At 38.8% G+C, this 14,156-nt stretch overlaps 1 protein-coding gene across 1 annotated transcript in view; it reads left to right on the plus strand.

The window, feature by feature from the left end:
• Positions 1-14,156, plus strand: part of slc38a8b (solute carrier family 38 member 8b) — a 123,030-nt gene that overhangs the window by 33,439 nt on the left and 75,435 nt on the right. The window contains exon 2 of the mRNA XM_076287935.1: positions 12,848-13,046. Within this exon, the coding sequence (XP_076144050.1) occupies positions 12,848-13,046 (199 nt within the window). The remainder of the gene's footprint in view (positions 1-12,847; positions 13,047-14,156) is intronic.

The raw sequence follows: 14,156 nt of genomic DNA on the forward strand, positions 1-14,156 counted from the left end.
TTGAGATTTTATTTTGTCAATTTTATTGATGAAGAAGTTGAGGAACTTCTCACAGATTTCTGTTGAAGGGGCAAGAGTAGATGACGCAGAGGCGGGATTTATAATAGAGTTAATGGTATTAAATAAAACTTTAGGCCTATGAGCATTATTGTTGATAAGCTGAGCATAGTACTCAACCTTTGCTGCCTTAACAGAGTTTTGGTAGGTCTTTAGAGAATCTCTGAAAAGGTCATAGAAGACCTGAAGCTTCTCTTTTTTCCATTTGCGCTTTGCATTCCTGCAAGATTTTCTGACAGAACGGGTCGTGGCATTTAACCATGGAGTGGTGATAGTTTTGACACACTTTTGTTTTAGTGGGGCAACACAGTCTAAGGTCTCAAGACAGGATGCATTAAAGAGAGTGACTAATTCTTCAATGTCAGAGCAGGTGGAAATAGCAACAGAGATAGTAGGTGAGTGAGAGAGGATGAAAGTATTAGAGAATGTTGTGGCTGTGGTGGAATTAATAGAACAGGCAAAGGAATAGGACTTAGGGGGAGATACAGGGGGACAAAACAAAATAGATTCAAATAAAATCAAAAAATGATCAGAGACCCCAACATCCATAATTTCTAAGTTGGAAACATTGAAACCATAAGACAATACTAGGTCTAATGTGTGGCCTTTCTGATGTGTCGGGGCCATAACAGATTGCACAAGATTGAAAGAGTCCACAAGGCATAAAAAGTCCTTAACCAAAGGTTTTGATGGGCAACAGATGTGAATGTTAAAATCCCCTAAAATCATGAAATTGTCAGAGCGAGAGGCCATAAAAGATAGTAGATCAGCAAATTCTTGAATGAAATTACAATTAAGCTTAATTTTTGGTGGTCGGTAAACTAATGCACAGAGGAGGGTGGCATTTATCTTTACAAGCTGTACCTCAAAAGTGGAGAACATATCAATTTGTACAATTCTACATTTAAAGTTGTTATTATAAACAGTGACCAGACCACCTCCACGACCAGTAGCCCTAGGGGAATTCATAAAGCTGCAGTGAGGAGGGCAGAGTTCTCCAAGTGGAATGACGTCGTTACCGCTGAGCCAAGACTCCGTTATAAACAAAAAGTCCAGGTGATGAGACGTGAAGCGGTCGTTTAAAATGAAAGTCTTGTTACAAATAGATTGTACGTTCAATAACGCAAATTTGACGGGAGGAGGGTCTTGCGCATGCTGCAGAACTTCCTGCGGTGAACCAGCTGTGAGAACTTTTACCTTCGGATGAAGGTCTTGCGGCGGTTCAGGCGCAGTCTGACATGGTGATGTGACATTCTCAGCAGCTCCATCGAAGTTGTCCAAGATGTGAGAGACAGATTCTCGCTGCGTTGTTGGTCGCTGTAGATTCTCCACTGACACTGAGTTGTTTGCTGGAGCGGATTGCTCTGGAAAACCGCGTTGATTAGGCAAGAAATCCCATGGAGATGATGGAGGGATGCTTTCGTCTGTCGCACGGATGATAGAGCGACCTGCGCCTCTGTGCAAGTAGCGTTTCTGCCGGAGGATCCCCGCTGCCCGGCAAAGATGGAGCACCTCGATGTTGATGGTGTCGGTGGAGGCGAACTGTCGAAGTTCAAGGGGTGTGTACTGAAAGCCCCCCATAGCCAAAACACAAACTCCGACACGGCTTGATGCATCAGCCAGTCCAAAGTGTGCAATTTAATCACCTAGCTAGCACGAAGCCTCAATCTCCGGCTGGTCAGTCAACCGACTAAACCAGCAGCTGGACAGTCAACCGACTATATGAACCCAGCGTATTCAGGATAGAAAAGGAGAGAGACACTAGCAAGCTCAAATCCAGCACAGCTTCCACCACACAAGCAGACAGCAAGTCCAATAGCAGTGAAGGCCTTGCTGATGGCAATCGGCAGGGGGGGAAAAAACAGCTGATCACCAGGCGAAAAAACAGCGCAGGTAGAACTCGGACTAGAGGCAGACTTCATAAAACGCAATAAAAGTGTGGAAAAACAAAATAAACCGTTTAAATAAAAAAGGCTATCTATAACTGTACAGCTAAATTAACGAATCTACAATAATTGAAGAAAAATAATCAGGAATAAAATAGTAAAATATTAAAAAATCTGAATAAAAACAGGTCAGACGGAGCGGCTTGCAGCCAGCGTCCCCGTTGCTAAGCGACAGATTTAGATTTAATTAATTAAATTTAGATTAGCATGTTAGCATGCTAGTTAGCATTTTTAGCAAAACTGTTAAAAATGATTAGCTAGGTTAGCTAAGTAACATGTTAGCATGCTAGCATGTTAGCATGCTAGTTAGCATTTTTAGCAAAACTGCTAAAAATGATTAGCTAGGTTAGCTAAGTAACATGGTTAACATAGTTAGCATGTTAGTTAGCATAGTTAGCATAACTACTAGAAAATGTTAGTTAAGTTAGCTAAGTAGCATTGCTAGCACTGCTATAAAACATTATCTAAGTAGCATGGTTAGCAGAATTAAAAATCTTAGCATAACTGCTAGCAAACATTAGAGCCGTTCCAACTTCCAGTTATCGTCAAATATCTACCTATACACAGCCATTAAACTATTTGAATATCAACATTCATTCAACTTCCAGTCTGTCAACAACTTTTAAACTACTTACCTTCAACTTTTAAACGGTCTACTTTTAAACTATCATTAAACTATCTATTAAACTAGCTGTCTATCAACAACTTTTAAACTATCTACTGTCTATCAACAACTTTTAAACTATCTACATAGCTGCCAACTCTCACGCATTGGGCGTGAGACACACGCATTTGATTAGTTTCACACACTCACACGCCACACCCCCGATTTCTCACGCTGAAGTGTCAACCCGGTTGGTCAGATGCCTGAAAAATGAGTTTAGCTATAGATCTACCTGTTGAGCCACGGTTATGCTTTCAGAGACGGTGAGAAGGTTCAAGAGCACCCCCTGTCTGTGGAATTTTCTAAATTTTCTCTCATTTGCGATGCTACTTCAGAAGCCGTCCCAGGCGTATTCCCCCGGCTTCAGTTATGCTTTGAGTATTATTGAGTATTTTTCATGCTGAAGTGTCAACCTGGTAGGTCAAATAGCCTACCTTGCAGATGAGGTTCAACTAAACTAAACCTATACATATGATATCATACATCAGGTGAACGTGCGGAATCTAAGCTTTCCAATGATATTAGCGCCAAGTTGCTGTGATAAATGGTTCGCAAGAAAATTCACATTGAACCGACGTGCAATTTAGGCTAATCATATTTGCATTTTGCACACAGTGCACACCCATTACTCTCGGTTTAATATTTCACTAACCCTTCACACAACACGTGGCAAACCCAATATCACAATAAACAGCAAACCGTACCGAATATGAGGATATAAAGCATGCCTCTGTGCAATAAATGGTTCCTTCGTAATCCGGTTTTGAAATTGCAACACATTTCTACATAGCCTCATTGGGGCGAAATTATAATGTATTCTAATGTAAACTATTTGTCAGTAGGCCTACTGTACATACATTTTTGTAAATTGCTCAGCCATAGATTATCCCACTATCATGGTTCTTATATTGTCAGGTTCCAGCCAATCCCATTACAGATAAATTAATATATTTATATTGGCATGCTTCCTAGTGACATTAATGCAAAAATATGAAGAAAATCAAATAACGAGACACAAATATTGATATAAAGCCTGACATAAGCCATATGCAAACATTCACATCATGCAGATATGGGTACATCCTGAAAAAGGAATAGCATGTAGGCTATGGCCATTACAATGACCAATATATTATCTTAAATAAACTAGCTGAATAACACAGGTGACCACTTCTGCATAATTTCATGGAGTGCTGAAATGTACACACATTTTTGAACATTTCTGAACTGTGAAATGTAGCATATGTTTTTGTGGTTGTGAACTTATTGCAATATCACCATAACTATAACACCTGTGTATGCATGGTTATAATTCTGAAGTGCAAAATAGCTTAGGCTACAGCACAAGTATTTCCATAAAAATAAGCAAGTCTGACCTCTGAATTTATTTTGAAAGTGCACCTGATTGATGCATTTAAAAGTTAAAATATACAAACATTTCTTAAATTCTTACAAAACACCCACCCACTTTTTAAAGTTGTTAGTTTGGACACCCCCACTTTTGCCGTGCGAAATACCAGTGCTGTTTTTAGCATCTGTTTAGTGCTTCATTGTAATTTTCATTGGATTCTCCCATTTGCGCGCAAATCGCTCAAACATTGTTTTTTTTGTTACACGCATTCTCCCATTCCTCCTGTCACACACACAATGACAAGCGCCAAATCCCCCGCAGTGTTGAAGAGATCAGTCATCCCCCTGACTTTTGATAAGGTAAAAAGCCTTATAGGTATGCCAAATAAATAATAACCTATAGGTTTACGCTAGGCTATGTAAAACTCTCCATTAACAGCATCACGTCACTAACCACAGCGACTGCACAATCTCGTATTCACTCTGTTGGATATCTAAAGCCAGTTTGTCATCTTAGATACTGTAAGTGTAAATCCTCAAATTATGGCCGGGGTCTTAAGACAAAGTACAGGCCTTTAGGGGCAGGATTCGAGACAGCCCTTTATTTCTTATGCGAGTTTTAGTTTGAGACATGCGTTTTTTGGAGCGGCATTCTTTCCATGCGTTCATTGAAGGTCCGCGGTGCTATAATGGAAACCTTATTGCGTAGCCAAGTAGCCTATATATTGAGTTATTTTTAAATTATGCATGATTTACTTTTTATTAATTTAGTAGGCTGGCTTTATTTTGTTATATAGAAGTATCTAAATAACCTGTTAAAATGTACCAGAATTCAGGAAATTGCATCTAGTCCAAAAAAATTTTTCTGGGGGAGGACCCCCATACCCCCTGCTAAAATGTCCCACCCACTTTCAGAATGCCTCCGACGCCCATGGTCCTAGTAGTAGGCTAGATCCCTTAGATAGCAATGTTAATTTAACTCTGGGTCCCTGGTCCCAGGGATGGATTACTGCACGGGCCTTCCGGGCCCAGACCCAGGGGCCCAAGGTGTCAGGGGGCCCTGAAGCCCAAGCCTTTGCATGGAATCATTGACTCAATATCAACACATCAGGATGTAGGCTATGAATCTGATTGAATTTAGTATTGGCCATCTCCAAAATGCACCAGAATACAGGAACAGGGTGTCCGCGCGGTAGTAAAAGGTAGTAAAAGGTAGTAAATAGAATCTACCAAAATTAAGGCCCTTGAAAGGTAGTAAAAGGTAATAAATGCAATTTGACTTGGTAGTAAATTTTTCATCACCACCTCAATATATGAGTTTACATTTTGCTTAATATTTGTGTCTACATGTATATACGTGCTAACAGGACCTGAGTGAGTCGGAGTCGATAGCAATGACGTAGAAGTAAACTGTGTAGAGTTCCGTGGTTGACAGCCAACAAACAACATTTTCGCCTTTTTGCTTCAGTTGATATTACAGGGATACAAACAACACGCTTTTCGGTGTCTCCTTCACGTTGCTTTGGGCGACTTATATGAATCGTGCAGATCCGAAGAGTTTTTTAGGGGCCAGGGATGCAGGGATGCTTTTCGGCGACTCGCGTTTTTCACGTCATCTAGGCCCTACCGCAGGCTACCAGAGCTGCGTTTATCATATGGGCCTGCTGGTCTGGTGTCCGGTGCTTCTGTCACTCATCTAATAATATTTGTTCATGTAGCAAAGCAGCGGTAGATGTAGGCCTAGGCTAGCCTATCACTCGGATAGCAGCTAAAAAATATATAGGCTACACTCACTCCGTTAGGAGGCAACTCTCTCAGTTTACACTAGGCTACTTCAGCTGGAAGTTTTAACAACTGTGGACTTGACTAGTGTAGGCCTAAGCTTTCGTTCAGCTGACGGTAGCGCTGCCATCTGACTGTGATCATCCAGAACCATGCAATAAAATTCCACCTATCCCATCAGTAACAAAGTTCGAACTAGTCACTGTAACCGACAACATTTTTTTAACGTAACCTAGACCTAGTATCTAATGTAACGGAATTGCAAGAAAACGAGTGAAAACAATTCCTTACTTTTAACCACGCAAGTGCGCGTGTCATTTATTAAAACGGTAGAAAACTGAATCAAAGACGGAACTGTCCATCAACAAAAACAGCATGCAGTTTAAAAGTCCCGTTATTTAAAGTCCCAGACATTTAAAGGGTCAGCGGTCACTCAAGACAGACCTACACCACAACTGAGTGATGAACGTGAAATTCTTTGAATAGCCTAAAACACTGCATTTAGATGACAACTGCGTGAAGAACCACGCGAATCTAGTTAATGGCGAATTAAGTTTATGGCATTCACATTTAAATCATTCAATAGCCTATGAAAACTTGATCAGTTAAATTGTTCTCATAAAAGGAACAGCAAATTATACAAAATATTCAAAATAGGCTAGTTTTATTGCAGTGACAGAAAACTGCAACATATGAGTTTAAAACCATGTTAAATTTGAAAGCATCTAGCTAGTGACAGGAGGTTTTAGGGGGGGAAAGAAACTCTGTAACCTACTTGATTCCACAGTCAATGTTCAGTATTTGGCTTATAATTTAGCCTATAATATTGACATTTGAATCCATGAAAACTAACCAAAATCTATCATTTCCTATCGACAACAGACCAGTAACGCATCGAATCGCATTGCTACACATTTTGAAGTATTGAAAATAATCAAATCATTGGCTTAAAGAATCTATATTTTATCAAATTGTGATTAAACTTGATTTACACTCCTAAATGGCATCCTTACCTACCTACCTAACTGTTGTTTTGGGAAGTATTTATCATGCAAGCATCGTGCATCCATGCTGAGTAATGCAATGAAATCATAGTTTTAAATTTTGCATTAAAGCAGTCCACTGATGTGCATGTTTTCACGGACTGCTTTGTGTCAAATGTGCAACAACAATACCATACCAATAATAATGGCTTTATATATCCATATAAATAGATTTCTGGGCCTATCCTTAGACTAGAGTTGTTTCGGTGGTGTTTGTTCTTCATTTTTCACCACACATGTTTGGTGTTTTAGCGTCATTTGTGCCAAGGTTATCATTCACCTTATTAGGGCTAAGGGCTGGTTAGGATAACTAGAAGAGCTAGGGTTAAGGTAAGGACAACTGAAACTGAACTCCTCGACACTACAAAAATACATTGTCATTGACAATGACCATACTTAATGATCACAATTAGAAATTATTAGTGTACCTAATATTTATGATTTATACCTTATAGCAAGTAGTAAGTGGTGCTTTGTATACCCCCCCCCCCCCCCCCCCCCACACACAAAAAAAAGGGCTGCTGCTTGATGTCGTGTTGGTAGTAAAAAATATTGTGGAGGTAGTAAAAAAGGTAGTAAAAAGTAGTAAATTCAACTCTATGATTCCTGCATATACCCTGAGGAAATCACATCAAACAAATTAAAAAAATTCTGGGGGACGACCCCCAACCCCTCCTTCCACATATGCGACAATTACTGGGGAGCCCTTAATACATGTGGGCCCAGGGGCCCAAAAGTTTATAATCCGTCCATGCCTGGTCCCTAAACTTGAGAACCACTGATGTATATATTTTTTTACTGTACGGTATAATGCTGAATGAGCCAAACAAAAATTTCCGCAGCAAAATTTTGGTTGGCCCCACCAAATCTCACTCCAAGGTTTTTTGAAAAGTTGGCAGCCCTGTATCTACATTCAGCTTTTAAACAGTCTACTTTTAAACTATCAACTTTTATTAAGCTATGCAACCACCATGTCTATCCTAGCATCACCGTAGTAACCATCTCTGTATTATCTGTTTTAACTATACATGATATTTTACATTACAACTTTAGCATTTTCATGCACTGGTAATTCCTTGGAATTGCATTTCTAGTTATTATTATTATTATTGTCTGAATGCAGCATGTCCTCTTTCCTCAAGACCTACTCGTTCTAAACCTCGCCATCCATGGCTGACGAACAGTATAGTCTCAGTACGAAAGGAACTTAGAGCTGCTGAGAGGAAATGGCGTAAATCCAGAGATGGAAATGATCTTAGTAACTACCAGTCTTTGCTGTCATCCTTTTCATCCACTGTTACACTTGCAAAAAAGGCATTCTATCAAAGCAAGATTGAGAGCGCCACTGACAGTAGAAAACTTTTTTCTACTTTCAAATCTCTTCTCAATCCTCCACCTCCAATCAACTAGTTCACTGTCAGCAGATGACTTTGCAACATTTTTCACTGAAAAAGCTCAAATAAGTGCTCAGTTTGATGAACCTATAAGGAGGGCTTTGCCTTCTGTTAGTATGACAGCATCATTGGACTCTTTCTCTCCTCTTGATGAGGAAGCAGTCTCTCAATTGCTTCAGCAAAGTCATCCAACAACATGCCCATTGGATCCTGTCCCGTCCACACTTCTACAGTCTGTCGCACCCGCTGTTCTACCAGCAGTCACACATGTATTTAATGCTTCACTCAGTTCTATTCTTTTAAACAGGCTACACCTCTGCTAAAGAAAAGTACACTTAATCCAACTTAATCCTTTCTTGTCAAAGGTTTTGGAGAAAGTGGTCTTCAAGCAAGTATGTGACTTTCTTCATCAGAATAATCTACTAGACCCTATGCAGTCTGGTTTCAAGAGTGGTCATTCTACTGAAACTGCTCTTCTGTCTGTGACTGAAGCATTGAGAGTAGCTAAATCCTCTGCTCAGTCATCAGTATTAATTCTACTAGATTTATCTGCAGCCTTTGATACTGTTAACCATGACATTCTCCTATCTATACTATCTGAACTGGGAATTTCTGGAAAAGCTCTTGACTGGTTTGAATCTTACCTTAAAGGGCGTTCTTTCAACGTGTCTTGGCAGGGACAGGTATCTAAGTCTCATGACCTCACCACAGGTGTGCCTCAGGGATCAGTATTAGGACCCTTGCTTTTCTCTATTTACACCACTTCCTTAGGTGATGCCATTCGCTCCCATGGATTTGACTATCACTGTTATGCAGACAACACTCAACTTTACCTGTCTTTCCCACCTGATGACTCTAGTGTTTCCCACCGGATTTCTGCATGCCTTAAGGATATTTCAGCCTGGATGGACCTTCAGCTTAATCTCTCAAAAACAGAGTTTTTGGTGTTTCCAGCTAAAACAGCTATTCCCCAACAGATTAACATCCAGCTTGACTCAACTTCACTGACCCCAACTAGATCGGCACAAAACTTGGGCGTTGTAATTGATGATCGACTTAACTTCTCTGAGCATATAGCTTCTATTGCAAAATCATGTCGGTTTATGCCTTACAACATTAGGAAGATCAGACCTTATCTGACACAAGATTCCACACAACTTCTTGTTCAGACCATGGTCATCTCTAAGCTGGATTATTGTAATTCACTATTACATGTAGCTGGTTTACCCGCTTGTGTATCAAGATCATTACAGCTGATTCAGAATGCTGGAGCACGCCTGGTCTTCAATCAGCCAAAGAGGACACATGTAACTCCTCTCCTAGTTACTCTCCATTGGCTCCCTATAGTAGCCAGAATTAAATTTAAATCTCTCACTTTGGCCTATAGGACACTAACTAGATCTGCTCCTAATTATTTCAATTCAATAATCAAGCCTTACATCCCCAACCGCCCACTGCGGTCTTCTGGTGAGCGTATGTTGTGTTGACCAGTCATGAAAACTGGGTCTAATTCCAGACTCTTTTCTTCAGTGGTTCCATGTTGGTGGAATGAACTGCCCCTAGTTTTGGGTCGTTTAAGAGGGATCTAAAGACATTCCTATTCAACATATACTTAGTTGTTTAACCGCTTATGTGTTATGGTTTATATAATGTTATTTTATTTTAATTGGGCTGTTAATTAATTTGACATTATTGTTTATTATTGATATTCTCCTTAATGTAGTCTTAGCATGTCATTGTTTTTATATTATTGATTGAATTTACATTATTGTTTTATTATTGCCTTTCCCCTTTTTTACATTGCTTTTTTATTAGGCTATTGATTGAATTGATATTATTGTGTACTACAACTATTATATACTATATTTGACCTACATTTTAATCTGTTCCCTGTTCAATTTTAAATATTATTATGTTGTTTTGTAGTTATGTGTCGCTTTGGACAAAGGCGTCTGCTAAATCCATAACATTATTATTATTATTATTATTATTATTATTATTATAGTGCATGAAAATGCACTATACTGTTCTTCCAAGTCTTCTTATTACAGTGCATAAAAATGCACTGTACTGTTCTTCCTAGGCTTCTTATTATTATTCTTCTTTTAACGCAATTAATGCAGCTTCAACCGTTTAACGTAGAAACTTCATTCAAACTATGTTACATAGGTCTTACTTAGGACATCTGGGCTTTCTATTTTTCATCTTTGTAACTTTTATACTTTTTAAACTATTCATTAAAAACTACTCAACATTTTCCCATAGACTTAACATTGGGCTGACATCACAATTGGGCCGTTAAGCAATTAGAATCCTAGGCCAGGTGGCCAGGCCACCTGGCCACCTGCACCCTATCAGTTTCTCAGGCTCATTCTCTACACATCCTGTTCAACTGTTTCCACAACATAATTTAACCATTTAAACTATCCACCTATTTAACTGTTCAGTCATTCCAACTATATTAAACCTCACCTACCTAGCAAATAATTTAAACTTTTAAACTATCCACCTATTTAACTGTTCAGTCATTCTAACTAGATTAAACCTCATCTACCTAGTTCAGTCATTCCAACTATTAAAGCTCATCTACATGTACCTAGCAAATCATTTAACCTTTTAAACTATCCACCTATTTAACTGTTCAGTCATTCCAACTATATTAAACCTCATCTACCTAGCAAATCATTTAACCATTTAAACTATCCACCTATTTAACTGTCCAGTCATTCCAACTATATTAAACCTCATCTACCTAGCAAATAATGTATCCTTTTAAACTATCCACCTATTTAACTGTTCAGTCATTCCAACTATATTAAACCTCATCTACCTAGTTCAGTCATTCCAACTATATTAAACCTCATCATGTTGGTTGCCAATTAGCACATCATCTGTTTTAACAATATATTTCACACCATATGTTTTGCATTTTCATGCACTGGTAATTCCCTGGAATTGCGTTTTCTAGTTATTATTATTACAGTGCATGCACATTTGCTCTTTGCTCTTTTGTTGCTATTTTGTTGCTAGGGTAATGAATATATAATAGTAGTGTTTACATGCACTTTGCATAGACGGTGGCGCAGTAATATCATAATATCGTGCAATGAGTCTTCCAACAGAAATCAATGGGATTTTACAAAATGGCAAATAAAACACGACAGAAACTGTATTTCGCTAATCTACTTGTTTTGGAACATCAACGAACACCACTAACCACTCTGTGAGTTGCACAGTTTTGAAAATGAACGTTAAGGGTTGTTTTAGGACATGTTTGAGCATGCCTGTAGGCAGCCACTCTAACTAGTCAAAGACGATTCAAAACGAGTCAGAAAAGTCGAGACGGGACCAATCGTCAAAATTTCGGTGTCTACCACTCTAGTTCATCCAAAACAAACCAGAAAATGGACTCAAAGTGCTAAATACCGGAATTTTCCTTGAAGCTAAATGGTTCAAGCTGAATAGCATGCAGAAAAAGTGGTAAGTGGAATAACAATAAGAAGCCAAGGAAGAACAGCACAGTGCATTTTCATTCTTTTCATACTTTCTAACTTGAAAAGAGACAAGTTTTAAATAGGAAAATTGCCGTAAATCTTAGTCACTTTTAAAGGAATATTCCACCATTTGGGGAATTACACTCATTTTCCACCTCCCCTCTCTTCTCAAGTTAGAAAGTGTAATAAAACTAATGGAAAATGAGACGTGGTGATTTTTTTAGGCTGATTTGACATGGAACTATGCTCATTTAGGCGTAATAATCCAGTCACTAACCAATTCGTCTGCTGCAGCTCAACCTTGTTGCTGGAAGTTAGCCTACGGGGACTATTTTCAGGTGCTGCATGATATCATTGTGCTGCTGCGCCCAAGGTGCTCCTTGATTGATTATTACGCTGGAATGAAAGTATAGTTCCATGTCAAATCAGCCTAGAAAATCGCCACGTTTCATTTTCCGTTGGTCTTATTACACTTTCTAACTTAAGAGGAAACAAGTTTTAAATAGGAAAATTACCTGAAATCTTAGTCACTTTTAAACGTGATGCTAGCAGGCGAGATGCTAATGGTCTAATCGGATTCAATGATCTATGCTAGGCAGGAGCTAAAAGTGGTATCACCAGACTCAGAGAACGGCTGGATGAACTGCAGAAAGGTAAAAATCAATTGTTTAACTCAAAGGGAGGTGGAAAATGAGTGTAATTCTCCAAATGGTGGAATATCCCTTTAAGCGTGATGCTAGCAGGCAAGATGATAATGGTCTGATTCAATGATCTATGCTAGGCTGGAGCTAAAAGTGGTATCGCCAGAGAATGGCTGGATAAGGTAATTGTTTTACTTCTAGGGGAGGTGGAAAATGAGTTTAATTTGCCAAATGGTGGAATATCCCTTTAAATAAAGCATTTAAACATGTTTTTGACAGAGCAATGTTGCATACCCTCTATGTAAACATCAGAGGTCAAGGTAAAATACTCATCCATTCTATGTCATCTTTCATCATTCATCCATTTGTCATCTTTAAATGGATGAGCTAGCTGCATGTCTTCATTGAAGTGAAATGATGATAGAATGTTCCAATGTATTAATGCTCTTATGACACATTTTTCCTTTTTACCCCAGATTTCCTTGGTGTTCTTGATAAGTGGCCTTGTGATCCTGGGATTTGCCTCATCAGTAAGTAGGCAAAACACTTATCAGGATGTGGTGCGTGAGGTGTGCGGTCTCAGGATTGGTCAGCTGTGTGAAGTCTGCTTCGTCTTTAACCTTTTCATGATCTCAGTGGCCTTTTTGGTGGTGGTGCAGGACCAGCTTGAGAAATGTGAGTTGGATTTTATTGAACATTTTAATGAAAACATATTTATTATTCCCAAATTAGCCGAAATGTTATGTTCTATAAGAGGTAGATTTTTCTATTCTGGCCAAAGATGTAGGTATTTAAGCTCAACAGCCAATCAAAATACACAGTTATTTGTATGTGTGTGTGTGAGTGTGTGTGTGTGTGTGTCTGTGTGTGTGTGGTGTTACGCCAGATACATTTCAGATCTGTGGGAATCAATTTGTGAGCCGAGCCTGAAAATAGAATATCCTGGCTATAAAGGGAGTGCATGTGCAGCAAAGCAAGTGGTAAGGTGTGTTTAAACTAAGGCTGAAAGGTTGGGTCAAACCCAAGCAATAGACCTCTGATGTACGCCTACAAAAAGCCACCATCTTTGTCCATAAAAGGAGATCTGTGTTCATGCGATTTTTTTCTTATGTGAAAATATGTGATTTTTAATAATCGTGCCTGTCGAACTTGCGGTGACAAAGAAATCTGAAATGCAGACATTTTGCCCTACACACTATTGTGACTTCAAGGGTACGAGTCCACTTGTATAGCTTTTAAGCTAGCGTTAGCTAGCTAGCTAGAGATTGGGATGGTTTTATTTCAGTTAGACTAATAGCTGGTTTGATTTGCATTGAGAGATGATCATATGGAAAGTACCCCATCATGCCAATCGTGAGATATGGTAAAGGGTATGTGATGATGTGGGGTTATTTTAATTCCAAAGGCCAAGGGAACTTTATCAGGATGTATAGTACCCTGGATCCATGAAATAACTGGCCTTTAAAAATAAAAATCTGCCTGCTTCTATGGGAATTTGAACATAGGGGTATGAATACTTATACACCCTGTATTTTAATGAAGAACATTTATTTATTTACAATACATTATTCATTCATAAAGAAAATTGGTGTCCTTAAAGGTGGGATTTGTCCTCATTTTTTTAAATTAAGGCATTAAGATCCATTTCCAAAAGATGATTTTTTAAAATTCCTCTTTTTACTCAACTTTAACACGGGGCTGAAGACATTTTATAGGCACTGTAAGGTGACACTCCAACTTATGCAGACCAGAATTGTCCCGTTTTGCTCCCTTGCTAACAAATTA

Source organism: Alosa pseudoharengus, unplaced genomic scaffold (assembly GCF_046254945.1).
Source record: "Alosa pseudoharengus isolate Yale_2024_CS ecotype anadromous, Long Island Sound unplaced genomic scaffold, YU_APseudo_1.1 YU_APseudo_1.1_scf_16, whole genome shotgun sequence".
Taxonomy (NCBI): Eukaryota; Metazoa; Chordata; class Actinopteri; order Clupeiformes; family Clupeidae; genus Alosa; species Alosa pseudoharengus.